Source organism: Thunnus albacares, chromosome 4, assembly GCF_914725855.1.
Source record: "Thunnus albacares chromosome 4, fThuAlb1.1, whole genome shotgun sequence".
Classification (NCBI taxonomy): Eukaryota; Metazoa; Chordata; class Actinopteri; order Scombriformes; family Scombridae; genus Thunnus; species Thunnus albacares.
In genome coordinates this window covers 22,638,682-22,664,783 of record NC_058109.1, presented here as the reverse complement: position 1 = coordinate 22,664,783, position 26,102 = coordinate 22,638,682, and the positions used below count along the sequence as shown (strand labels likewise).

Below are 26,102 nucleotides of genomic sequence, written 5' to 3'. Positions count from 1 at the left end.
GAAGTGTCACTGAAAAATGTGCAAGTGCGGTCAAAAAGGGGCTCTTTATATATCTCAGCTGCCCGGTGTCGTAATCCGTCTCCATTGGCTAAGATTGCAACAAAAGGCTTTTAGGTCTGTCACCAAGTCAAGAGGGACAGAGCGAAGGGAGGGTGCAGGCACTGTTATGAGATTATAAATGTTTTTACAGTGCACAAACAATGTCTCACATTAGAGATATAGCCCAATTAGTTTATTATGATGATGGCATAATCTATGGCTCACTGCGCCAGTTGTTATAAATGCTTTATTATTATGGTGTAAATTGAAAAAAAAAGCTTAATAGATTCCTCCCGAGATCTCCCAAATCACACACAGCAAAACATGTAAGCCGCATTTTTCACAAAAAAACACTACTGAAGATTGATTTTAATGAGTCCTATCAGATGATCAGATGCAGATTATCTAAATTGTAAAATCTTTTTACAGTCAAGACTCACAAACTGCAGCGTCAAAGTATCTGTATGGATCAGTTAAGTCATTAAAGGTTATTTCTCTAAAACCAAATGACTCTAAAATGCATAATTGATGTTTTAAAAACGCTGCATCCTTTCGGCAGTATAGTAACACTAAAAGATTGATTGTTAATATATCAATAGGCTCTGCAAATATGCAGCATCTGCAGGTTCTTTTATAATATAAACCTATTTAAAGTTTAAATTATACTAATCAATGAAATTGGGAGTAAGCCCAATAAAAGTGTCATGCATTTCTAAATAGTTTATCCATTAATTATTACTGATCGTGGACGTTTAAGGTTTATATGTATCACATTTCATCTATAAGCTACAACTATGCAAACATGTCAGGGTCTAAACTACAACTAGCCATGGAGAGATACCGGATTCATGGGCTTAATAAAAGTTAAGTGATATTTCTGAAACACATTTCTTCGTGTACAAATTGCACTTCAGAGAGCAATGAGCTGCCTGCAGTCTGTGTGGCATCACTGACCCACTGGTGTCATCTGCTGGACGAAAACACAGTTGCAGCTGATCTTGTTTCAGTTATTAGTTATGATCATGTGCTGCATCTTTCTCTCCTAGATTCATCATGTGGTATTTTATCATGAAACAAGGTTCCTTCGTAGTCTGTAGCTCACTGCTGTTTGGGTATTTGGTAGTAAAAAAACAACAACAAAAAACTTATTTTTATACCAACAGTGACACTGAATGATACCAACAGTGGTGGGTGGAACTTCCCAGACATGAATGAATGGGAGACACTGCTGCTGGTTGCTTAAATTTCCTTTCATTCCTTCTCTCTTGTGCAAAAAAACATGACATTTCAGCTTATTTCCAGTTTATTGGTAGGAAGGAATCTCTGCCACCCCAGGAGGGAAGTATTATTAAGAAACAACTGAGAAGGAAAAAATTGGATGACCCTTCACACTGAGTTTTTCATAACCATCGACTGAAAGTTCATCAAGAATTAAAACCATAAACGTGTGAGTGATTATTTTTATTCTTGCACAATGGTTGAATGTCCCCGCACAGTGTATTTGTAGGGTTATATGTTTATGTATATGAAGATGGAATTCAATGTGAATTGTTGACATTAAATTTTCCTTCTTAACATTGATTGACTGACACAACAGCTCAGACTACAGTTACAACCTTTGACGCACCTTTTAAAATACAAGATTGAAAAAAAAGTGCTCATTTTATAGACATTTCCCCAAAATTCAGCCTGCCTTGATCTGTGGGTCTGAACAGCCCTGTTGCCAGTTAAACACACTAATGATAGTGTGAAGATTGAAGACAGCGGACTACCTTTACTGGAAGCAGCTGATGAAACTATGAAAACAGTACTGCACAAATTCTGTAAAGGCGATTACAAATAAGTAAAAGATACAACAAACAGTCAGAAGTCATTGTAAAAATGAATTAGTACAGTAAAAAGGAAACAAAAGTATAGAACATGGACTGTATATATATATATATATACATAAACAATTTAGACAATTGGTTACATTGTTCATGCCAGGAAGAACATAGTTGCTTTTTGAAGAAACAGAGTTCACGATAGCAAAAATAAAACAAGTATAGAGTAAAGAAGTAAAAATAAAGTACATAAAATGGATTAAAGAGTATTTTCCTTAACAATTATTCAACAATTAATGCTACTTAGAATGTTGCATTATCAAAACATTAGTGTAGTGCTTTAATTAACTTTGAATTGTATCAAGTTTCTGTAAACCACATCGATGTTAAGCTTTAAGAGCACTCTGGGGCAAAAAATTAGCTGTTTGGCACCTAATGACCCCCCACACCTCACCTGCTGCCCTTGTGCACAGTACCCTGTTGCCTTTGTGCTCTTATGAAGTACACTGCACACATCAGACTACATATGACAGCCTCATTAGCTAAATGGCTAGAGACACAGAGACCAGTCAGTAATCTGACACTGGCGTGGTACTACCTGGTGGTTTTCTGTGGGAAACTGCCCAATATATACTGAAATAATAACGCAGAGCCTCTCTACAAGATAGAGCCTAAAGATTAAAGTTCATCTCCACTCAAAAATGTAAAAAATGTAAACTTATTGTTACTTCATTTGAACCGTCACTGTGTAGAATTATGTATGTGCATTATACATACATTACATTACATTATAGTCTGTTTTCAGATTCATCTGCTGAGGGAAGAAGGTTCCACTGAACTTAAATCTGAGTTTAAAACATGTACAACAAACACTTTGGACTTTGTGGCATCACAAGTAGTTTGGAAGTTAATCAGAGTCAAATATGCAACTTACAAAAGACAGTGTGGTGTGGAAACTTGATGTCTGCATGCATACACTGAGAATGAACTTCACTTGTCTCCACATTTTTTTGTTTTGTTTTCTTTGTTGTTCCTGTTTAATTTTACTAATGTCTTTATAATATGTATAAAAAATATAAAAACCAATAAATATATTCAAGCAAAAAACAAAAACAAAAAACAGTTACAGTTGTGCTCATGAGTTTACATACCCTGATAGTATTAAATATTGGCCATTTTTTGGAAAATATGACTGATCATGCTGAAAACCTTTGTTTTATTTAGGGATAGTGGTTAGGTGAAGCCATTTATTTTCACATAATTGTGTTTGCCCTTTTTAAATCATAATGATAACTGAAATCACCAAAATGGCCCTGATCAAAAGTTTACATACCCTTGAATGTTTGGCCTGATAATAAACACACAAGACAGTTTAAATGGCTATGAAGGGTAAGTTTCCACACCTGTGACTTGTTTGATTGTAATTAGTGTCTGTGTATAAATAGTCAATGAGTTTCTCAGCTCTTGAGAGACCCTGCACACTTCATCCAGGGTTGCTCTGACTTTACTGGATACTGAGGAATGGAGAAAGCAGAAGAACTGTCAAAGGACCTGTGAGAAAATGTAATTGAAGTTTATAAATCAGGAAAAGTATATAAAAAGATATCCAAAGATTTGAAAATGCCAATCAGTAGTGTTCAAGCTCTGATGAAGAAGTGGAAAATTAAGGGTTCTGTTGATACCAAGCCACGGTCAGGTAGAACAACAAAGATTTCAGCCACAGTTTCAGCCAGGAAAATTGTTCAGATTGCAAAGGAAAACCCACATGCAACTTCAGCTGAAAGTTACATGTGGCTGTTTAAAGTTGTACAATAAGGAGGTTACTGTGCCAATGCCACAAAACAGCCTGCTTACAATATGCCAAAAAGCACCCAGACAAGCCTCAAAACTTCTGGAACAAAGTTATCTGGAGTGATGAGACCAAAATTGAGTTTTATGGTCACAACTATAGACACTATGAATGATACACATCTTACAGATTGTGCCAGGGTATGTAAACTTATGAGCACAACTGTAAACTTTTGAAATGAGAAATATTTGCATAGACTGTGGATTTTTCAATGAGGATGTGAGAGTATATGCTGTTTTAGGTTTAAGGTTTGAAATTTTGGTGGAGAAAAAATATCACAAACAGATTGTCATTCAAAGCTGAGTATTTTTATGTTTAAAAGATCTTTAAGTGGTAATTAAGGGCCCACCCCCCATGTTGTAATTATGGGGACTCTGTAGGTCTGGGGCACCTGGGCAGTTGTCAGCTTTGCTAGTTGGTAATCCAGTCTCACACAAAATAAAGAATTGGCTCACCTGAAAATGCTTGTTAATCCCAATTCCCAGTTTCAGCCTCTGGGGCTTGATGTGTTTAATATGGTGCTCATTTGAAATTAAAAACAAACAAAATGTCAAAGGAACTCATTTATTTTTAACTCCCCACAGCCATAAACAGTGGCAGATTTAGTGATTCGGAGGCTCCAGGCAAACTGTCTTACTTTATTTTCAACCTTTCTCTAACTGGGAATGTTGGTATCGGCAGTGGTAGAAGAAGTACTCAAAACTATTTTCTTGAGTAAAACTATTAATACCACACAGTAAAAATACTGCAAGTGAAGAGTAAAAGAGAGGTATTATTAGCACAATGTACTTAACTTGTGTTCAAGGTGGAGCTTTTTTGACTGATATTGCAATTGGACTGATAATTTTTACATCATTATTCTCATTTTCATTTAAAAACACATTAAAATGATTATGGTGTGATTTTTGTGGGGATCTGTTCCAAACAAAGATGTTTTCTTAAGTCTGGAGACTATGATGTGAGGGCCAGGATGTCTAGACAGTATTGTGAGGCATTGTGACACATTTCTCCTTTAACAAATATTACACTTCCTGAGATCTGAAAATTGCAGTAGGCCATATTGTGATTTTGATAAAATTTTTAATTAATTGTACAGCCCTAATTCTTATATAAGGTTGGATAGTTTAATCAATAATAAAGCATCATATTTTAATTGTTATATTTTGTGAGTAAAACCAGAATCTGGAACATTTACCTGTCAGGTAAATGTGGTGGTACAATGTTTTCCTCTGAAGTAGAAGTCAAAGTATAACCTGATGCGCCAGATGGTTTGTTACAAAGAACCATCTGAGAAAAGTGCAGCCACTTTCAAAAAATACTTGGCAGGTGATTGGATGAACCATTTGTCGAACCAAGGATCAAAACAAACAAAACACCAGCACTAACAGATCTATAGTCTTCTTATCAGCATACATCTACGCTGATGATGGCTTCTATCTGAAATGTGTTTGCTCTTGTCCACAATAAATATGAACACTATAAATCTGTGAGTACTGGTGTTTTGTTTGTTTATTGTTTGGTTTGTCTGTCCTGGGCTACTGTAGAAACACAGCGGTGCAACATGGTGGCCTCCAGAGGAGGAGGACTAAGCCCCCAGGATCAGTGCCAGGCTGTGAGGCCAATTTGACATAGCTGCCAAATTGTGTAATTACAACGTCACGTGATGCTATTGGGCCCAAAAAGACTTTTTCCCATAGACTTACATTGTGAAAGAGACGTCTGTAAAACAGCGGATGCTTTTTTTTGAGCATCACAACCCCCACAAAATGACTCGTCTCACTATCAGAATTTGATCTGTTTGGTCTGATCACATTTGGAAAGTCTAAAAGAGATGCACAATTGAATTGTTTTATCCTCATTCAGGTTAGCCGGAGGGCTAAACTGGAAGTAAACCGGAAGTAAACCGGAAGTAAACCAACTCAGCCAGCAAAAGTCACTAGTGAGTTTGCTCTATGGGCCCAACAAATGCGGAAGCAATGCAGAAGAAGTTGAACTTTTTTGACTTCTCGTGCCACTGAGCAACTTTCATAGGAATGAATGGGGCCCTGCCTCCTCCAACACTGTATCCAGTTCTCTTTATACATCCATGCTCCATGGAAGAGGACCTGCTGCCTATGTAGATATAAAGGGCTCACTCTAAGGTAACAAAAACACAACAATTCTTATTTTTATGGGATTATACAATAATTAAAACATACTTATGAATATTATATTCTATTTCTGCCAAGTCCATTCTGTTAGATACCACTAAATCTTACACACTGCACCTTTAAGTGCTTGGGGACCTTTTTTTAAGTTATTTAGGAGTACAATGAGTTAAAATAAGAACATAATTAAATATTTTTCATATCTAAACATCGTAATAAATCTGTTTGGGGCCCTTTTAGTTGGAGGGCCCATGCAGTTACCCACCTTACCTGATGGTAAGTCCGCCTCTGGGCGTCAGCATGACTCCGGCTGATCTCTGACTCCTCCGTGTGGGCGGAGCGAGGGCGGCGTTAAAGACAGCTCGGGCCCCGCGGCAATCCGTGGATCCCGGCCTGGGCGTCGTCTGTACACATCACCGCAGCTGCGTAGGAAACAAGCACGAAAACACCACTTCACCCAGGGAGCTCGGAGGTGGCTGTTATATAAACAAAAAACTTATATAAAACATTAAAAAAATGCATTCAGTCACCCTGGACGGCAGCGGCTCCCCGAAGAAACGATCGTTTTCTCGGGGAATGAGCGAGGATGAGTCTCTGCGCAGCATCATAAAGGAGGTGAGCAGACAGAAATCACGGTAGTGTTTGTTTACAGCTAATGCTACGGCTGTATTAGCTTAGTTTGGTGTCTTATAAACGACTTAACTTCAGCTAAAATGTAGTAAGTGAGAAGTTAAGCCGTTGTGTTTCCTGTTAAGTGTGAACAGCGTCTCTCATGGACAGTGAAGAGTTGTTGTTGTTATCGGGCCTGTCTGTTAGCTTGATTTCACCTCCCCGTTGTTAGCTCGCTTCTTGTGTTTTCGTTCAGACTATTTGTGATGTTAGGATCCACCTGAGATATGTTGATGTCCTCTTTTATCAGTCTGACAGCTCATCCAGGCGCCTTACACGAAGCGACAGCCGGGCAGGCACCCTGAAGAAGAGGAGTGACAGTCAGGTAGGTGCCAGATAACAATCAGTCCATGGTGGTTCTGGTTATCTACAGTTCAGGGGCGGATTCAGTGATTTTTGGGCCCCAAGCAAACTCTGTCTTTTCTATAACTGGGAATGTTGGTATTGGCAGTGGGAGAAGAAGTACTCAAAACTGTTTTTCTAAAGCAAAACTATTAGCTACCAATAGTAAAACTATTAATACTGCACAGTAAAAGTACTTTAAAAGTCCTGCATTCAAAGTTTTACTTAAAAGTGAAGAGTAAAAGAGAGGTATTATTAGCACAATGTACTTAAATTTATTTAAGTCTGTTCAAGGTGGAGCTTTCAATTCTATTTTGTATAAGGAACCGGTTATGGCTATGTAACCGGTGCAGTCATTTACAGACTATTGACACGGGACGGGATTCTGTGCCAGTAGTCCACAGACTGCTGGTCCAGACTGGTTAGACTTCTGATACTACTGATAGTGGTTTGTTCTGTTGGTACAGAATGGGTTTCTGGAATTTATTGCTGGACCTCTAATAGACCAGTAACTGGACATTGTTTACTGTCACATCAGGCATTTTAGTGCTGTTAAACAGGACATTTTTACCACATTTTACTGTTTATTTCCCAAACTTTTACCAGATGCATAAACCTAACCATTCTAGCCCAAACCACGGGATGGATTGGCAATCAACAATTTGAATTTGATCATGTGATCTTGTGCAATCAATACCAATGTGCATGCGTAGTAATCCCTTACCTACAATAAACGGACTATTGGCACAGAGGAATCCATTCCTTTAGCCATTTCCTTTATATAATGTTGGATAGTTTAATCAATAATGATGCATCATATTGTTATTGTTATATTTAGTGAGTAAAATCTGAATCTGCAACATAACCAGTAACATTTATCTGACAGGTAAATGCAGTGGTACAATGTTTTCCCCTGAATTAGAAGTATACAATTTTTTTAAGTGCCTTTGGGGCCTTTTGTAAGTTATTCCAGGGTTACAATGACTTAGTAATATAGAATAGAATAGTAACATAATTCAATCTTTTTTATATCTAAGCATCACAATAAATCTATAGCTGTTTGGAGCCCGTTTAGCTGGAGGCCCCAGGCAGTTGCCTATCTTGCCTAATGGTAAAGTCCGCCCCTGTTCTAGTTGTCTCTCATGACTCAGTATGATGGCATTCAGGTGTTATGATAATACATGAGCAATGGTGGAAAGTACTACTCATGTACAATTTTGACATACTTTATGTCAGTATTTTCTTATTTTTTTATACTGCTGCTGCATTACATTTTGTACTTTTCAAAGCTATAGTTACTAGTTACTTTTCAGATTATGATTTTACATTGCAAACCTTTGTGTCTAGTTGGACCCCCTTGGTATTTCAAATGCTATGAGTTAGCAGCTCCAACAAAGAGTTACTCCCAGTTAGATGAATTATTTACATAAGTGTTCAAGATCGACTTATCAGAATCATCTTTATGGGCCAAGTTTGTTTACACATTCAAGGAATTTGACTCCGGTTTAGTAGCTATCAGTGTACTGACTGTACTGACATAGAAAAACAACACAACGATCTTCAGAAATATACAAAAGGAATGACTTTATACAGGTGAACTTATCCCATGTTTCACAAAAAAAGCAAGTATAAAGAAAAGTCCAAAAAATACAATACAAGTACTAATTTGTTTAGCTGAACTTTGTGCGTCTTTCCTGCCCCATGAATCATCTCATGTCTCCTCACACTTATCTTGTGACCCTTTGGAGGGGCCCGGCCCATAGGTTGGGAACCACTGGACCTGATTAGACTAATCTACAATAAAATACTGCTTACACATTGTTACATACATATTAAAAGCCTAACAATGTCATATATAGTCATATATATCAGTCACAGGGAACATTTTGCAGTACTTTTGGTGCATTTTGCTGGTAAGTATTTTTAAGATTTTGAATGCAGAACTTTATTTCTAATAGACTGTTTGTTTGATTGGTATCTTTTAAGTGAAGTATCTGACAACTTCCTCCACCATTATACTTAAGAGAAAACTCAGTTTCTGCCTTGGTGACTCATGTCACAAAGATAAGTTTTAGAGTTATATTTGCCGGAAAATCCAAACTTGCATTAGGTCAACATGTCGGGACACAATGTGTCTCTGTCAGGACGTTTGGTCAGAAGGTTCAGATGGATTTCTTCCCCTTTTTGTATTTTTAAAAATATAATGCTATCTCTGGCACTGTTTTCAGTTACCACTACTAGAGTTAAAGTCTGTGGAAATTAATCTTAGTCAAGTCAAGGTTACAAGAAATCCTGTGAGCTGATTAGGAATTTCAGCTATATTGCTTCTGCTAATGTATTCATCATACTTTATCACATACTTTATTTTTGGAGCTGTTATCAAACATGGTGCCTCTGTAGTGTTTAAATAGGGTCACAAGTTTTGATAGCTGTGATTTCTGCGCACTGAAATCTGTGACCCCATTAACCACATGAAAAGAAACCTAACGAGGTGAGATGTCGCTGCTGTACAGACAGACTTATACACGACAGTTCCTGCTGCTACAGCTATCAAATACAAACCATGTGGGCACCATATTTGGTAACAGCTGCAATCAAAAATAAGCCGTATATGATTAAGTATGATAAAAATATTTGCAGGTGCAACATAGCTGAAACTTCAAACTAGGTCACAGAATTGGGTGCAACACCAGTAACCATTTTGAAGTTTTACTGTGAAAAATAAAACATCACATTCTTTCTCAAAGCACTAATGATTTTCACAGTAGGAAAAGCGCAGGTGTAACTAATGATATTAATGATAACTCTGTTGCATTTAGCTGTCCCAGTGAGCCAGCATTAACTATATGCAGCCATGATTCATGTTACTAATTACAGCTGTGCTGTTCCTGGTATGATATTAAAATGTCTGCCTTCAACCAGCATCTCAATAACGTAAACGAAGTACCACAACATTAATTGCAGCAACAAAAATATATTCACATATAATTTAACATATTTAGAAAAAGAAAGAATCTCAAAGTTTTATATTATAATATTATATTATACATGAACATTTCTTTTCTTGTTATGGCTATTGCACAATCCAGCACCACAACATACTGCCTGTATGAAGATTAAAATGATTTGTGAACATTTGTGAATCAACTCTAAAGTCATTTTGAGGCCATAATTCGTGGGCAATATGTTGTACAAAGGGTTCGTGTTATTGTTAGTGTGTGTGTGTGTGTGATGGGACCACAGCAAAAGATCCTATATTGCGTTTTAGAGCATGTTTTTCATCATTTAATAATATATATAAATAATAATGAATAACTTGAGTATTATTTGCAAAATAATTTTTTTTCCTCTTTTCAGCAGTCTGACCAGGACCTCTTAATGGGACTCCCAGAAATGGTGACTATTTCTTATTGTTATTGTAGTTGTGATGAAGTTTATTACTATTTTTAAAGTCCACAGTCCTCTCAGGTCTAATGATAGATCTCTAACGCGAGAAACATTTCTTTACATATGGAGGAATTGTCGTGGTTCCAGATGAGGCCTCCCACTGATGGTTGCCTCTGAGAGCTTGCTAAACACTTGCACACCCACTAACTGGCATGTGTTCTTCTAATGTTGCCCACACTGATCTGTAACTGTGTTTGCGGTATAGCTGGAGCTGCAGGCCAGCTATGACGAGGTAGTGCAGGAGCTGCGTGGGCTGGAGGTCGAGCGAGAGGCTCTGTTGTTCCAGGTGGACGTCCTGCAGGACACACTGGAGGGTGTAGAGGAGCTGCTGGCCGAGGCCCAGAGGGAAGCTGGACAGGCTAGTTTGGTACGTGGAAGGCCTCTCCAGAGCTGAAACACCACATAAACACTTCACCTCAGTCACACAAAAGCATTTAGTATTCATTTTAGACTTCAAGCAGTCTTCATCGTCTTATGTGAAGTTTGTTTTTGTCAAAACGAACAATCTGCCAGTCCTCTCATGATGCCACTGTTTCATTCTGCTTTTATAGGAGTTGGAGCGAGAGAGGGAGGCCAAGAAGAAACTGGAGAGCATGGTGTGCTCCTTGATGCAAGAGGTGGAGAGATTAAAAGAGGTAATGTGACATGTGAAAGGAGAACATTAGATAAATCATCACAAAATGCTTCTTAAATGTAATTAACAGTGATATGAATTGTAAGGCACTGAAAGAAACACAGATGTTGCTGATAACATTAATGAGGGCTTTCTATTCAAGTGTCAAGTGAGAACATTATGTAACATTACAGAGGTGCAAAGGCTTTACATTTGTGTTACATGTGGAACCTGTTATGTAACAGTTTGTCAAGAGCATGATGGCTTGTTATTGAATGTGATTAATGGAGGTTTTGTTTTTTCCAGGACATCTAAGAGCCTTAATTTTTCTCTTCCCACTTATGCTTTTGTCACTATATTACTACCTATGGTGGACATAGTCATACAGTAAAGGCATAACATGCTTTTTTTTCCATTTATATTCTGTTCTAACGTTGGATGTCTATGTTAAACATAGTCAAAGTTCCAAAACCTGAAGTATGTAAAAATGCTGCCTGAAAGTCAAAAGCCCAGAGTTCAGTCTGCTCTGAACGTTCTGTTTACATTACATCTACTCCCCCATCAGACTTCAGATTGCTCGCACATGCCCATAAACAGCTGTCCGTTCTGTAGCCTTTTTTGTTAATGTTGTTTCTTGGGCTGCTCTTCTTGTGCCCTTGCATACTTCACATATATGGATGTATTTGGGGAGTTAATATTTTGAGTAAAGAACAAGAAAAAAGCAAAATCCAACTACTACTGTTTGTTAATAAATATTTCAGTGCAATAAAATTCAGTGTTATTTGAATTTCAACATTAAGTATTTAGTAGCTGCAGTAAAGACATTGAAAACAAAATGCTTCTTAAATATAGATGACAGTCATATGAATTGCAAGGCACTAAAAAAAAAGTCATGCCTGCTGAAATGTTCACGGAAACAAATTGTAAAATGAAGTATAATTGCAGTATATTAGCATGCATTTAGAATTAAAATTCATTTAAATACATTTTTAATGGAATTTCATTTTATTTGATCTGAATGTGCACTTCATTTATTAACGGACAGCTAAATGTCTCTTTGCAGGAAAGGGATACCAAATCATCTGTTCCTGTGAACACCCATGAAAGTGTTGACGGGGAAACGAGACAAGGACGGCGAATGAAAAACGATGCCAAGGAAATGATTCAGGCTGCAACCAGAGAAGAAAAGGACTCCTCCCCGTCTGAACTTCACAGCAGTGAAAGCAGCACAGCCGTGCCGTCATCTGAGGAAGCCAAACAGGATGAAGGGGCAGATGAGGGGAGCGTCTTGGCGAAGCCGCGAAGGATTGTCAGTAAGCCCCTGGGCCACGTGCCCTCCCTCGCACTGGACAACCCAGGCTCTGAAGACGGGGTCCTCCGGAGGCCTTACAAAGACAGCGATGAGGACGGACGGGATCCTTCTCCGGACAGGAACGACTCAGACAGCACAAGTGCCTACGAGGACGCATCTGCTGAGACTCCGGAGCGGGACCAGATCTTCCCAGGTGACGCAGACTCTCTGGAGCTGCCTGATGACTCAGCAGCCAAAGAGGGAAGTCTGACTAACAGCTGCGAGGGGGAACTCCAAGACCCCAAAAACCCTGAGCTCTGCGTTGTGTCTTAACTTCATTTGTTTTATCTACTAGGGCAAAAGGTCACATAGTTATTGATTATTTGATAAAATTCAAGAGCTCTTTGATTTTCAGTTCAAACACCTTTGATATTTATGTCCTTAGAAAACTTTGAGGTCAACAATAACATTCAGAGTTTTTAAAACACTGTAGTTTTACAACAAAAAAAAAATCTCAGGATCCAGGTGGTTTACTAGCTGCAATCCCACTCATGACTACTTTATATCATTTGCCAATAAGTAAATTTCTTTTTGATACGTCTTAACTTTTTTTTTTTTTTTTTCTACGTGATGAGACATGGAAAATACTCCATGCTGCTTTAACTGTTTATCTGTTTGGTAATCTTTTAAGAAGGTTAGTTTGTTTACGTAACAGCTGCCAGGACACAAAGCAGAATTTACTTGTATACAAAATACATTGAGCTCCATAAGTATTTGGACAGAGACTGTTCCTGTCTCCAACTATAACTACATTACATTACTTTTTTTCTTTTCTTTTTTTTTTCAAAAAGGGATGAGTGCAAGCTGTAATATGTTTGTCTCATATACCTGAAAGATAAGATCAAATTAAAATGATCTGCATTTAAAGATATGCAGTCTGGCTTTCGTCAGTTGCAGAGCTCAGTGTAAAGAAGCTTTAGGTCATGTTTGACATTGATGATTGATTTTTGGAAGTTAATATCAGATATAAATGTTAATAAGGTCATAAGATAAGGATTTTTTAGAAAGGGAAAATGCTTCACTGATCTTCACAAGAACAGTTATTTTTTTATACTTCATATGCTCCTTTTTTTTTTTTTAATTATTTTGAGGATTTAGGACAATTGATTTGGCTGCATTTGCACTTTTTAAAATTCTTGTATTGTGGCATAAATTTGTCAGATTACATTAGAAACAACATTCCCTTTACAACCAAACCCGTCACTGAGGAATAATCAGCTGACCAGCGGCAGGCTGTATTCTCTCTGCCCGCATGATACTACTGTATGTTTGCACATTTGCAGTGGATCTTGCTGAAATGAGTCTCTTTGGATGTCTTCGACTGCTGTACACACTTTATATTTAATCATAAGGAATTGCAATTTTTTATGTTTATTTTTTACAATGTTACAATTCATTTTTTTTATGCTTGAGTCAAGAATGGGCCCATCCACCTCCTTTATTATTGATAGTTTGCATGAGCACCTAAGAATGTATATTGATTTCCAAACTGCACATGAATTGATCTGTCATTCTTAGTACTTTTGCACACAGTACTTTCACGCATAATTCAAGTAATACTTTGATCTACATTATTTACTGCAAGAATTTGTTTTAAAGGGATTTTCAAAATCATTAGTTTCTGCAGATCATGCATTATTCTGTCATTCTTTTTTTTTTTTAAGGTGGAGCCTTTGCAAAATTAATTGCAATTATGAGGAAACACATTGTGTAACACTCATCTTTTTTATAAAATGTAAAGTCCCAAGAACTAATTTGTACATGAATGTTTGCAGTTGCTTCATTTAACTGCATATCATCTTGTGGGTTTAAGCCTATGTTTTGAATTTTGTATACTGTCTCATTTGTCTTTTGTATCTCTTTTCTCAGTCTGATCTCATCATAACGCTGGTTCTAATGCTAATACTTGATTATCTGTTGTGCTGTCTACCGTGATGCACAGAGCATCCGAGAATCAAACAGCTTAGATGACTGTTTGATGCTGTTTTTCCACAAAGTGAGTTGATAGGATGTTACTGTTACTGTTATACACAGGTGCTGGAGTGGTGGCATTATTGTTATCTTGAACAATCAGGTCATTCGCAACCAACACATCTGACATTTCTGATTAAACATCCACAGTCAGTGGTTGTTTATGTTGTTGTTGTTTTATTTTCCTCTTCATTTCCTTCCCTATCAAGGGATTTGGTTTGTTATGAGTCAGTTAAGTTACATCACTCTTAAGTTCTTATGTTAAATTGATCAAACATCATGTTTAAAAGTTCATTTCACAATGTGAAGGGAAATTACTTCCCTGACACTGGCACAGTTTGACATTTTGAGCACACATCAATGATTTTTTTGATAAGTAATCAAATTGTTTTCACACAACAATGCAAAAAATGTCGCCTTGCTGTAATGTCTTTAATGGGTCCAAATATTTTATGACTTGTCTTAAACTTTGAATTAAATGTTCAGATGTGACAGTAAATGACATAAATTTATACTTGTAACTGAAAATACATTACAGACATATCACAATAAAAGGAGTGAATAATGCTGATGTTGATTGTTCGTTTGTGTTGACTTCTGTTTTATCTAGGAACTGTCAGAATATGAGACATAAGCAGCTTTAATCACTGCAGGAATGTTGCATACAAAAATAAATTCCATCTAGTTGTTTTAAAAATGGTGGTCTTTGGGAATGAACATCATAGCATGCTCTAAAACTTAGAGGCAGAGATGTGAATAGTTTTGGTGCTAAAAATCAAGATAAGAGAAACTTTAATGTAACTGAATTGGATGAATATAATTTACACTGAAAATAGCACTGCTTAGAATTATGGAAACCTTTAAAATAAAGGCAACCTTCCTCCTCTATTCCTATGAATCATTTAAAACACTACAACAGTTTACATAAAAATCCAATGAAAATAGCACCGAATTTCCTCAGACATGTGAATTAATATTTAAACTGGCTATTTTCATTTTGTTCACTCACATATTTTTGGGCTGACATGTTGTTACATTACTTGTCCAACAGATGGCAAAGTAGCTCTTTATGTGAAGAGGAAATGCGAAGAGCTCCCTCTGGATCAGTTTTGTGTTCATGAGTGAGCTTAAAGTCACAGTGCTGGGTTTGGTAAGGTAAATGTATTTTACTGATTTACTTGGTTCTTAGATTAACTTAAGTTCTGTTTTTCACGCTCTGGCTGTTAACTCTATTGGGTATGTGTTGTTTCTAAATAGTTACATTTTTTAGTTATATATGTCTTATTGTTCTTAATTATCATGAAGCCCTGTGTGTTCACTTCAGGACTGAAATGCAACCACACCACATAAACACACAGGAGAATAGGCAACACAGTTTTTATTTTTTTCATTCTGAAAGCTCAAATAGTATTGTAACAAGAGCTCTTAATTAAACAGTGTCTATTGCACAACATCAGCACAGGTTAAAAAAAATTCAAGAATTGTATTACAGTGATTTGATGTGTGTAAACAAATGTATGAATCACAATAAAATCAGGGTATGAAAAGGCACATTATTAGAATTTACTCTTAAAATTTAAAAACTCTGAGTCCTATTTTCAAACAGGTTAACTACAGTAGGAGATTGCACTGAAGGGGAAAATCAGTAATTGGAGGGGAAGAGGAGCTGACACAAAGACACAACCTGCTGTTAGCTTTAAAAATGTAATAGCTTATTTTCAAATACAGACTCTGAAAGAAAAATCAAAACATCCCTTTTTCTTTCTTCAATTTCAACTGCTTCCACCGTGGCAGGCTTGCAAAGTCGTCTTTGGTGATCCCAAATACGTTGTTGAAGTCAGGGTCAGAGAGGTATTTCTGAAAAGCAGTTCACAAACTATAGTAGTGAGTAAAAACAAATGACTAACAATGCAGTTTCTTTCTTGAGGTGGTTAATAAAGCAATAAGCCACAAGAGGTCGTGGTTTACAGTGATTTTAGAACAGCTAAGGGGCGTTGTTAGGCATGACACAGAGCGTTTCATAAGTACAACTATGCACTTCAAAGTCAAAATACTGGTACTATTAAGCAGCAAAGCATCATAGTTATACCTAACAAGAGGGTACACAAAATTGCGAGCTATTAATAATGAATGAATAGGGAGCAAATCAGGGACTAACTGCAAATCCAAGACTATATGGTAGATAATTATAGGCTACCGACTTTAGGACTACGGAGAAAATTTTTAAAAAATCACTTTCTGTTAAAAGAGGAATATGTTTCACTCTATGAACACACACACACACACACACACACACACACACACACACACACACACACACACACACACACACACACACACACACTACCTCTTTCTGGGTCGGGTCAACATCTTCAGGCAGCTCGTTGGCGTGCTTGTTGACCAAAGCTTCTGGTGGAAAAGGCTGAAAGCTTTTCTCGCTTTCAACACTGTTCTGCTAGAAAGTCACATTAAAGGAAAATAGATGGTTAGTCTGTATGTCATGATTTATCTACCACTTGCTGTTGTGGCATTGAAATGGTTCTAACAAACTGCTTTTCAATTTTGGTTTATAGTATGTAGCAGAGTGCAAGTTTTTGTCCCTTTTTTACACCTGTCTCAGAATATTTAGTCATAAATCCCATACCTATTCAAGGTTGACTAGCCAAAAAGTCCTTTGGTTAGCCAAGTTGAAATTGTAAATGTGGAAAAGTATGGCATACTACATAGTATTAGAGGCTTACAACGTTTTTGCACCCCAAGTGTACCAATTCCTGAAAAGACCTTTGTATATAACAAACAAAATAACCTCTTGAACATGAAGATGAAGAACAGTTCATTTTATCTTGAACAAGAATGGTACCATTTTGGTATCTTTTGGCTAAGAGTATTAAGAAATGAATCAGACTGTACTTACCCGTACAACATTAACTGGTGATGTTACATCTCCCAACTCCCTCTTCAACTCCTCATAACTCTTTCCATCCTAAAAGAAAGAAGTCAACATTTGTGTTTTTATTCATTAATGTACATGTTAATACTCTATTTCAGCTCAAAAACCAAAACACTCACGCTCCATTTGGAGGGATCCCAGGCTGTGAACCACCCAGTGAAGGTGGGTGGCTCGAATCCTTGCTTGATCAAGACAATGGGGGTGTCCGGATCTCTGTCTCCTGGGTGTGTGCGCAGGTACTCTTGGCTTGTGACCACGGCTTCTTTGCGCTCTACCTCATTGGCCTCTTTACCAATCCAGAGAAACACCTGAGACCAAGAGATGGCAGGATTAGGAGAAGAAAGGTTTACCATTTACCAATAAACAGTTCAGTTTCCAAAGACTAAACATTTTAAACATGCATTAATTGATTATTTGGGCCACTTAGGGGTGGTGCAACAAGCTGTAAAAAACAATGTGGGCATAGTTTCACATATAAAGTTGATATGGCAAACTTGTTTCTGGCCACCTGACAAGTGAAAATCTAATACTTACTCTCCTTTTAGCTCTGTTTCTGGTCTCCACTAACCCCTGAGGGAAATATTTGACTTTTTAGCTGCTAAATGTTTTGCTTCACTTTGTGTCTGCTCAGCAGATGTTTCTTGCTCAGCAGGTAGTAAACAGTTGATTTATCACAGCTTTTTTTGCTGAAAACACTGAAAAATTACATTATGAGAGTGGTGAGTGAACCAAAATAGTAACATCGCGGGCCATAAAACCAAAACAATGAGCTGAAAGACACCAAAACATTTAGTAGAGAAGAGGGAATTGCGGGGTTGGGGGCTATGCCTTGTCAGCTCATACCTGGTCCCATGTGTCCAGCAGCATGACATCATCCTCAATGAGGTCGTCCTGCGTGAACTGAGTCACCTCGTTCACAATGAAACGGCCCGTCTTATTGGAGCATTCAAACAGGCGTGGCTGGTGGTCTAAAACCGTCTGCTGTAATCTGTGGACAGAACATACAAACAACTTGTAAAATGTTGGAGAACAAGTTTCCTCTACAAGTGATATATGACTGCTGTTACACTTTTGAAGCTCGTTTGCCAATACTGTTAATAATATTTGTATCATCATTACCTTTTACTACTTGCATAGGGAGCTTTCCCTCCAAGCAACTCCCAGAATTCAGTGGGCTCCTGACCCTCTGCAACAATCTCCTCAGAGCCATTCTGTGAGTTCTGGCCAATCACAGAGCTGACCTCCTTTGCCATGGCTCTTTCATCTCCACTTGATCCCTGGTAACATTTTTAATATGTTGATCATTAGTATCTGTGACACTGTAGTGATTTGAGAAAGGAAATTATTTGTACAGCCTACAAGATGTTTGCAGGACCAAGCCCGTCTTTTATAATGCACAGTTGTACACTATATGGTCTAAAGTATTTGGACAACAAAACATTACAGCCAAATGTGTTTGTTGATCATCTCATTCCTAAACCATGACCATTGATATGCTGCTATAACAGCCCCCTCTTTTCTGGAGAGGCTTTCCAAAAGATTTCAGGACCTAGTTGCAGTGATTTGCTTCCATTCAACCACAAGTGAATTGGTGATATTGGCCACTTATTTTAGGTGTTAAGGTCCAGCTCGCATTTTGTGTTCCAGTTCAACCCAAAGGTGTTGGATGGGGTTGAGGTCAGGGCTCTGTGCAGACCAATTCCTCAACACCAAAGAGAAACCTTTTCTTTATGAACCTCACTTTGTGCATGGGGGCATTATCATATTGAAGCAGGAAAGGGTCTTTACATTTACATTTACATTTAGTCATTTGGCAGACGCTTTTATCCAAAGTGACTTACAAGTTAGGCAAGACAATCAAGTGTTAGAGGACAGTGACTCCGAAAGAGCCATGATAAAAATTCTCAAGTAGCTGACCGGACATCAGTGCAATGAGAAAGAATGCTAAACAGAAGTTTGTTTTTTTATATACAAAGTAAGAAACAACTGGAAGTATACAAGTGCATAAGAAATACCATAAGAAACAAGAAAGAAGTGCAACAATCAAAAAGGTTAAGGGGCTCAAGTGATGAAGTGTTCATGGAAGAGCTGAGTTTTCAGGCAATGGTATTAACGGTCATTCATTTGCAAAATGGAGCAATCAGGAGGGGACACACAGCCTGATGAGTGACTCACTGTAGGAGAGTGGTATTCCATTTGTCGCCTTGAAGGCAAGCATCACCTTGAACTTGAACTTGACGTGGGTTGCCACTGGGAGCCAGTGGAGGGAGACGAACAGAGGTGTGACATGAGTTTATTTAGGTTGGTTGAACACCAGACGGGCAGCCACATTCTGAATCCTCTGCAGAGGTTTACCAGTGCGTGCTAGTAAGCCAACCAGGAGCAAGTTGCAGTAGATGACCAGTGGTGAGATGACCAGCAGGACTAGGAGTTGTGCTGCATGCTCAGGCATGTATGGCTAAGTAAATCTGCGTGACCAGGAGATGCGATGTGCGATACTGCGATGTGTTCAGTGAAGGTTAGCTGGTCATCTCCCCAAAGTTTTTTGCAGACTTGGATGATAATAACAGGGATGAACTGAGCTGTACAGTCAGGTTGTGATGAACAGCTGGATTCACAGGGAAGGCAAGAAGCTTAGTTTTGGACAGATTCAGCTGGAGGTGCCGTTCTGTAATCCAAGCAGAGATGTTGGCCAGACAGGCCGAGATGCATGCTGGGACTGTGGTATTCTCTTGGGTGAAGGACAGGTACAGCTGGGTGTCATCAGTGTAGCAGTGGTATAAAAAGCCATGCGACCTGGTGATGTAGCCCAGCGAGGTGGTGTGCGGTGCAAAGAGAAATGGGCCAAGCACAGATCCTTGAGGAACACCAGTGGTTACCTGACATCACTTTGACACCTCTCCTCTCCATGACACCCTGTATGACCTCCAAGAGAGGCATGAGTCCAACCAGCTGAGGACACTCCCCATGATGCCAAGGCTGGAGAGAGTGGACAGGAGGATCTGGTGGTTTACTGTGGTGAAGGCAGCAGACCACTAACCACTCTTTAAGCCAGACTGGTTAGGATCAAGTATGTTGTTCAGTGAAAGAAAATTATAGACTTGGTTAAGTATAGCAGGTTCAAGTTTTCTGGATAAGAATGAGTGAAGAGAAACTGGTCTGTAGTTTCCTACTTTCGATGGATCAAGTATTGTCTTTTTGAGCAGTGGGGTAATCTGAGCCTGCTTAAAAGTGATGGGAAATGTGCTGGACATGAGTGACATGTTGATGATTTGTGTAAGTGTAAATGACGAGAGTTTGGGGAGATAGACTATAGGACATGTGTATGTTGTATATTTCACCATCCTCCCTACCTTTCCACACCAAAGATAAAGTCCAGATTGGCTCTTGAGTAAAAACACATCATTGGAGTTCAGAGAGGTGGCCAGGGCTGGAACCTCAATGGCTTTTGTATTGGATGAATCAGAACCATGGACCTGGAACAACCTTATCGGTGGCTCTGGGTCAGAAGGCCCTTTTCTAGATGTTCCCCCCTAATAGAAAAGAAGGGAAATATTCCATACTGTTATAAATACTGAATACACCTGCCTGAAATAACACTTGGGCATAGCATATCCTCTTGTTAATAACCCTGTGAAAAGATAAATAAGGAGAGTGTTTCTAATGAAATTATTATAAACATTGTTAACAATCATACCTCAAAGATGACCATTTTGCCCTTGAAAATGGCCATTAAGTGTCTTGGTTCTTTGCCCATGGTAATTCTCACTTGAACTGGCTCATCACCATACTTCTGATCCAAGTGTACCGCCTGAAATGCTGAAGCTGCCAGTTCATCCTGTGTTGCATGGCGCCCCTAAAATAATAAGTGGTAAAATTACATTTTATCATATAATACAGTGAAAAATCCAAAGCAGGGACATGAAGGATAGAGGTCTTTGCAAGCCAAATAAACATAGTATTTTAGTGGACAATCCTATTATTATTATGTAGTACACTAGGTATTACATCCTCACCTGCCACATATAGAGCAGGTAACTCTTCCTGTTGTTGACCAAGTAGGTGTAGAGGATCAGGTAGCAGTCTCCTCCATAGAAGTAACCATACCATTGAGGGTCCACAGGGACAAGCTCCAAATTCTCAATTCTCCACACCTGGGTACATCATATTCATGTAATCATGTGTAACCTGAAACATTATTTTTTTACTTCCTGGTAATGTGCATGTTGTCACACTGTCATGGCTTACTGGGACACTCGAATAGAACAGTCATTGTTAATGTTATTAGTAACACCTGTGCTTTTTCTACAACAAGTCAAAATGTCTGCTGTGAAAAAAGGTCTATTGAGTGGTGCATGTTTCCAAACTAATTTGTAATTAATTCAATTACTACAAAGCTATTCCCTCACAGAAAACCAGGCCTCCAGGGTCCCGGAGGGTCTTGGGGCTGCTCACTTTGCCAGGTTGGTAATCCAGTTTTGTTTGTTATCCTCAACTGTCCCTAGATAAGGTTAACTGCACTTTGAGCTGAATGCACAGTTAGAATGTTGACAGACATTTTAACAACTAGGCCCACTGGATGTTTAACATTTGTAACATCTAGCATCTTAGCATGCTAACATTAGCATATACTGTTTAACATGTTGCACTTTCCATGGTAACATGCTCACATTTAGCAAGTTAGTGTAACATTCTCCCTTTAAGAATATTCACATGCCGACGTTAGTGTATTAGCATGTTGTGTTAGCATTAATCTCAAAGTACAGCTGAAGATGACAGGTGTTCAGGCATTGTTTTTTTCTGTGCCAAATTTGAAAATCCATATTTTGAGATATTTCATTCTGGATCCATTTGGTTGACTTACAAAGCAACAAACAGACTGACTGACATTGCCACACTGCTATGCGACTAATGTGGCAAAAAAAAAAAAGTTAAATTCAGATTACATTGTCACAGATACCTCCACTTGACCTGTGCCATTGTCCACCATTCGCTCCTGTGCAGCAACTTCTGGCATCATGTGCATCAAAGTGGCATCAAATTTTTCCTGTGCGATATGAGCTAAAGCAGAATATGGTAAAATTAAGTTTTCATCAGAAGAAAAATCTATTTATTAGAAGGAAAGGTAATTTTTCTTTGCTACTTGATGTGTTTTTGCAAGTCACCAAACAAAGACACGTACCTACTTTCCCCTTTGTATGCACTTTACCCAGACCTTGAGTCTGGCCCTTTACAGTCCACCTCTGGAACAGCTGCTTGAAGAGAGCTGACTCTGCCCCGTCATTCACTGTCTCCACATTTGTAGTAATGGGGTAGTTTTTTGCTTTGATGAAGTCCTATAACAGCCAGTCAGATAAATAATAAGAAATAAACATATTGTGCAAGACCAATAAAATGCAACATATATGCAAAGGTCTTATGTAGTGTCACTTACCAAAGCTCTGGCCATGGCAGCCTGTCTCTCAGCTTTGTTTGCTTTCTTTCCCTTCCATACAAAGATCTTCGTCCCTCCCTGGTCCAGGAAGTAGCAGTCCTAAATACATTTGGAAAATAAGTAATTTCCTTCAAGGAAAATATTTATTGGTGATGCCAAGAATTTAAAACTTCTAGCTTTACAGGAATGGTGAAATGTATAACATCCTGTATACTAGATGCATCCATCATTTAGTCAACTTCCTGTTGGGGAAAGCTGATCCAGAACAACAACTCACATCATGGTTGAGGAGATCCTGAACCAGTGGTCTGGTAGCAACTTCTGTGACCTTCATCTGACCTTCAGCATCTGACACACTGAAATGAGTACACAAACACATTTGCAGAACCAAACAACACTTGAGCTGGATGAATCCTCACCCACTGACTGCATGACACATTAGACAACATGGGTTCGGGAGCAACTCACTGGTAAAGTGTGAGTTTTCCCTTCTGTTCCTGGTCAGCAGTTTCATCGGGAGGTCCATCTGTCAGATTGGAGGTTCTTTCTCCAAGAACACCAGTCAGGATCTCCATGTTCTGAGGAGAGTTGCTCTCTGCTTCACCCTCGATCACTTTGATCTCTGCCCGACCTCCCCTCTCTCTGTCTCGGATGTCTTTGGCCAACAACATACCCTGAGAATCAGAGGTGCAGCACAGAACAACAGCACAATTCAGAATTCTCAGAATCCACACTAAAACCTTTCTGTGTGCATTGAATTTATTACCAAACTTGAAAGAAATGCAGCACAAATTTTAAAATGTATTTTAAAGTGGAATGTCGTTCCTGTTCAGTGCACCCTAATGCACAAGCAGATTTTGACAATAGTACCAGTGTTGTACCAGTTTTGACTTACTCAGTAAAACTTCTCACAAGCACACATCTAAAAACTGTAATTAACTGAGATTCAGTAGCGTAATTGTTATAAATTCTAGTATTATCTGCTTTTAATTTCAAACTTTATATGTTGGTTTGGTAGGAATCTCATTACAATAATAGGACATGCAGTTGGGATGAATATGTAAGCTAAATAATGACTAAATATGGCTAAATTAATAGGTTTGTGGTCGACAAATAATGATAATGCTTACAAGGACCTATAAAAGGAGCTGAAAAGTGTCCATACTCACTGCATTGTTCTGCTCACAGAGTAGTTTTGAACTGTGTTTAACTGTGTGGTGGAATAACAAACCATTCAGAGCCTCCAGCCTTTTGCAGGAAGGAGGAAATCAGCTTCAACTGTGCACTCCGACAGCTTCCCATAAAGGTTTAATGCTGATTTTTAGGCCTGATGATGAGGGCCGCCACAAACAGCGTCCAACTCAGACTTGTTTTAGGGTCTATATAAAATGCACATGATGTACATACTGAAACAATACTGTTATTTAAAGTGCATTGGACTGTAAATGTTTTTGTGGAGACAGAAATGCAGATGGACAAACTTGACCTGCAAACAGGTATAACAGGGTCCAAACATTCAATGCAACTCAGAACTAAAGGCGCACTGACTGGGGGCAACAATTAAGATTGAACAAGTGTCCTCTCACATAACTTTTCAAGTCACATGATCATAAAACATCTTTAATATCAGAAAGTTCAAATAGTAATCAGTAGTAGTAGTAGTAAAAGTAAACTGGAAAATAAAGTTGCAAATGTATTCACTTGTAAGTTTTTCTTTAAACATACTTAACACATATACTGTTATATTGAAAAAGTAGTTGTGAATGAAATAAACCCTCATTGTTAAGAAGAGGAACAAGTTGTGCTTATGTTTCTTCTAGTTTTCTACTCAAGTATGTTTTTATATGAATTCCACACAGTCACACAAATCTTACTTTCAGCCTTTCCTGCCTGTTACTCTTCGGTCCGTTCCACTGAATGATGGTCTTGCCAATGTCCAACAAAAACACATCTCCAAGGTTAAAGCTCTTCCAGCTCATCTCCACCTGCAACAAGTTAAAACATAAAGCACTCTTTCTACATGACTTCCTCTATCCCATAATGTTATATAACCACTGTGAAGCATGGCTCACCTCCTTGGCAACCACTCTTTTCTTCCCTTTGACATGAAGCAGTCTCTTCACGTCATAGGTGTTGGTTTCAACATGCTTCATGCCCGATGCAACGCCACCTTTCTTATAGCTAAAACAACACAGGAGAATGGTGATGAGGATCTTTTACTGTCTATGAATTATGAGCTACTGTAACAACACTTTCACTCACATTACTCCTTGTTTGAAGTAGCCCCTGAAGGTGTCAGACTCGTGGTTCTGAACCTCACGGTGTTGGACCGGAGTGGAGCCCAAAAATTCATCAAGCTGTATTGTGTAAACAGCAGCTGCACCCTGTTCATCCTGAGAGGACTTTGAGCCGATCCAGTAGTGGATATCATAACACAGAGAACTGCTCACCTTCTGGGTCTGAAGAGATACAGGAGTGGGGAAACAGTGGAAATAAGAAGAGCATTCTGTCTGATATACGAAAAGAATGAAGACAAAGGCTTTGAATATAAAAGAATAGGGTTTAAATATACAAATAAGCAGCCCTGGCACGTAAAACCACAATGATTCATCAGTGACCTGCACAGACTTACAAAGAGAAGTACGTAGCAGTCACCCTCATAAAAGTTTCCATAAGATTTCTCAGGGACTTGCACCAGCTCCATTTTCTATTGGACAAAGAGAAGAAGGTGTCCATTTTACTTTTATGTCCACTAACATTTCAGAGCTAATAACCAGTATTCCTCAGTCTCAACTTTTTTTTACATCATTGCTGCTCAACAAGTGTTGAAATCATTTTGCTTGGAAGAATAGAAGTTTTTTAAAACAGTGAAATCAAACTGTTGATTTGTCATTCCACAGTCACAGCCTGCAGCATCTACCATAAAATCAAATTACCTCGATTCTCCAGATGATAATCCCCGGGTTTTGAGTCACTGCTCTAAATGTGTACTCCATGTTGCTCGGATGCACTTTCAGTGGCACTGTTGTTGCTTGGTTTCCTTCTCTTGGAAAATGAAAGTTTGTTGTGCATTGAATACAATATCCTTATAGTAAGAAATGCACAACAGCACAAATGTAGAAAATATCTTTCTCTTTTCTCTCGATTAACTGCACAAAATGAGACTTTATGAATTACAGAACAGAACATACCTGGTATTCTTGGTTACAGAGGTTCCTGTAAGCTTATATGATCTTCCAACAGCTGATTTTCAATCTGATAACAAAAGGCCCTCGATCCTCTTCCATTCACTGCTCCTAAAAGATTTGCCTGAGTTTGCATGTTTCAGGACCTTTCACAGTGTTCTGTCCAATCACTGAGGAAGACACAAAATCCTGTAGGCAAATGTGCCGAAAAAAAGGATTGACTCATATTCAAATGATTACACACACAGTAACACTGATCATCTCCATCACATCCATTCATTT

At 38.4% G+C, this 26,102-nt stretch overlaps 2 protein-coding genes across 3 annotated transcripts; one reads left to right on the top strand and one right to left on the bottom strand.

The window, feature by feature from the left end:
• The first annotated feature begins 6,141 nt into the window (after window positions 1-6,141).
• Window positions 6,142-14,822, top strand: si:ch1073-456m8.1 (leucine-rich repeat flightless-interacting protein 1). Of its 2 annotated transcripts, none has more exons than XM_044349099.1 (6): window positions 6,142-6,473; window positions 6,778-6,852; window positions 10,230-10,265; window positions 10,522-10,683; window positions 10,868-10,951; window positions 11,993-14,822. In XM_044349099.1, exons 1-6 carry the CDS (start codon window positions 6,375-6,377, stop codon window positions 12,551-12,553), a joined length of 1,017 nt encoding a protein of 338 aa, XP_044205034.1. In that variant the 5' UTR covers window positions 6,142-6,374; the 3' UTR covers window positions 12,554-14,822. The 2 variants fall into 2 exon arrangements, with proteins under 2 accessions (XP_044205034.1, XP_044205033.1); XM_044349098.1 differs by having other exon boundaries at window positions 6,143-6,473; window positions 10,227-10,265.
• Window positions 14,823-15,679: 857 nt separating this feature from the next.
• avil (advillin) lies at window positions 15,680-25,665 on the bottom strand. Its single transcript, XM_044349274.1, has 19 exons — window positions 25,572-25,665; window positions 25,268-25,342; window positions 24,898-25,094; window positions 24,708-24,816; window positions 24,510-24,620; window positions 23,104-23,309; window positions 22,913-22,991; window positions 22,636-22,734; window positions 22,384-22,537; window positions 22,162-22,262; window positions 21,218-21,355; window positions 20,899-21,057; window positions 20,555-20,734; window positions 18,321-18,478; window positions 18,045-18,189; window positions 17,321-17,509; window positions 17,166-17,234; window positions 16,599-16,706; window positions 15,680-16,108 (listed from the first exon to the last, which is right to left on the bottom strand). Exons 1-19 carry the CDS (start codon window positions 25,629-25,631, stop codon window positions 15,995-15,997), a joined length of 2,451 nt encoding a protein of 816 aa, XP_044205209.1. The 5' UTR covers window positions 25,632-25,665; the 3' UTR covers window positions 15,680-15,994.
• Window positions 25,666-26,102: the final 437 nt, after the last annotated feature.

Bases quoted from the DNA above. Each gene is read 5' to 3' on its own strand.
- si:ch1073-456m8.1 (XM_044349098.1), top strand. From the start codon at position 6,375: ATGCATTCAGTCACCCTGGACGGCAGCGGCTCCCCGAAGAAACGATCG. The intron at 10,266-10,521 runs GTGACTATTTCT...TTTGCGGTATAG, and splicing joins TAATGGGACTCCCAGAAATG to CTGGAGCTGCAGGCCAGCTA. The intron at 10,952-11,992 runs GTAATGTGACAT...GTCTCTTTGCAG, and splicing joins AGGTGGAGAGATTAAAAGAG to GAAAGGGATACCAAATCATC.
- avil (XM_044349274.1), bottom strand. From the start codon at position 25,631: ATGGAGTACACATTTAGAGCAGTGACTCAAAACCCGGGGATTATCATC. The intron at 18,479-20,554 runs GTAGGGAGGATG...AAATGTTACCAG, and splicing joins TTTATCTTTGGTGTGGAAAG to GGATCAAGTGGAGATGAAAG. The intron at 16,707-17,165 runs GTAAGTACAGTC...GTGACTTTCTAG, and splicing joins CACCAGTTAATGTTGTACGG to CAGAACAGTGTTGAAAGCGA.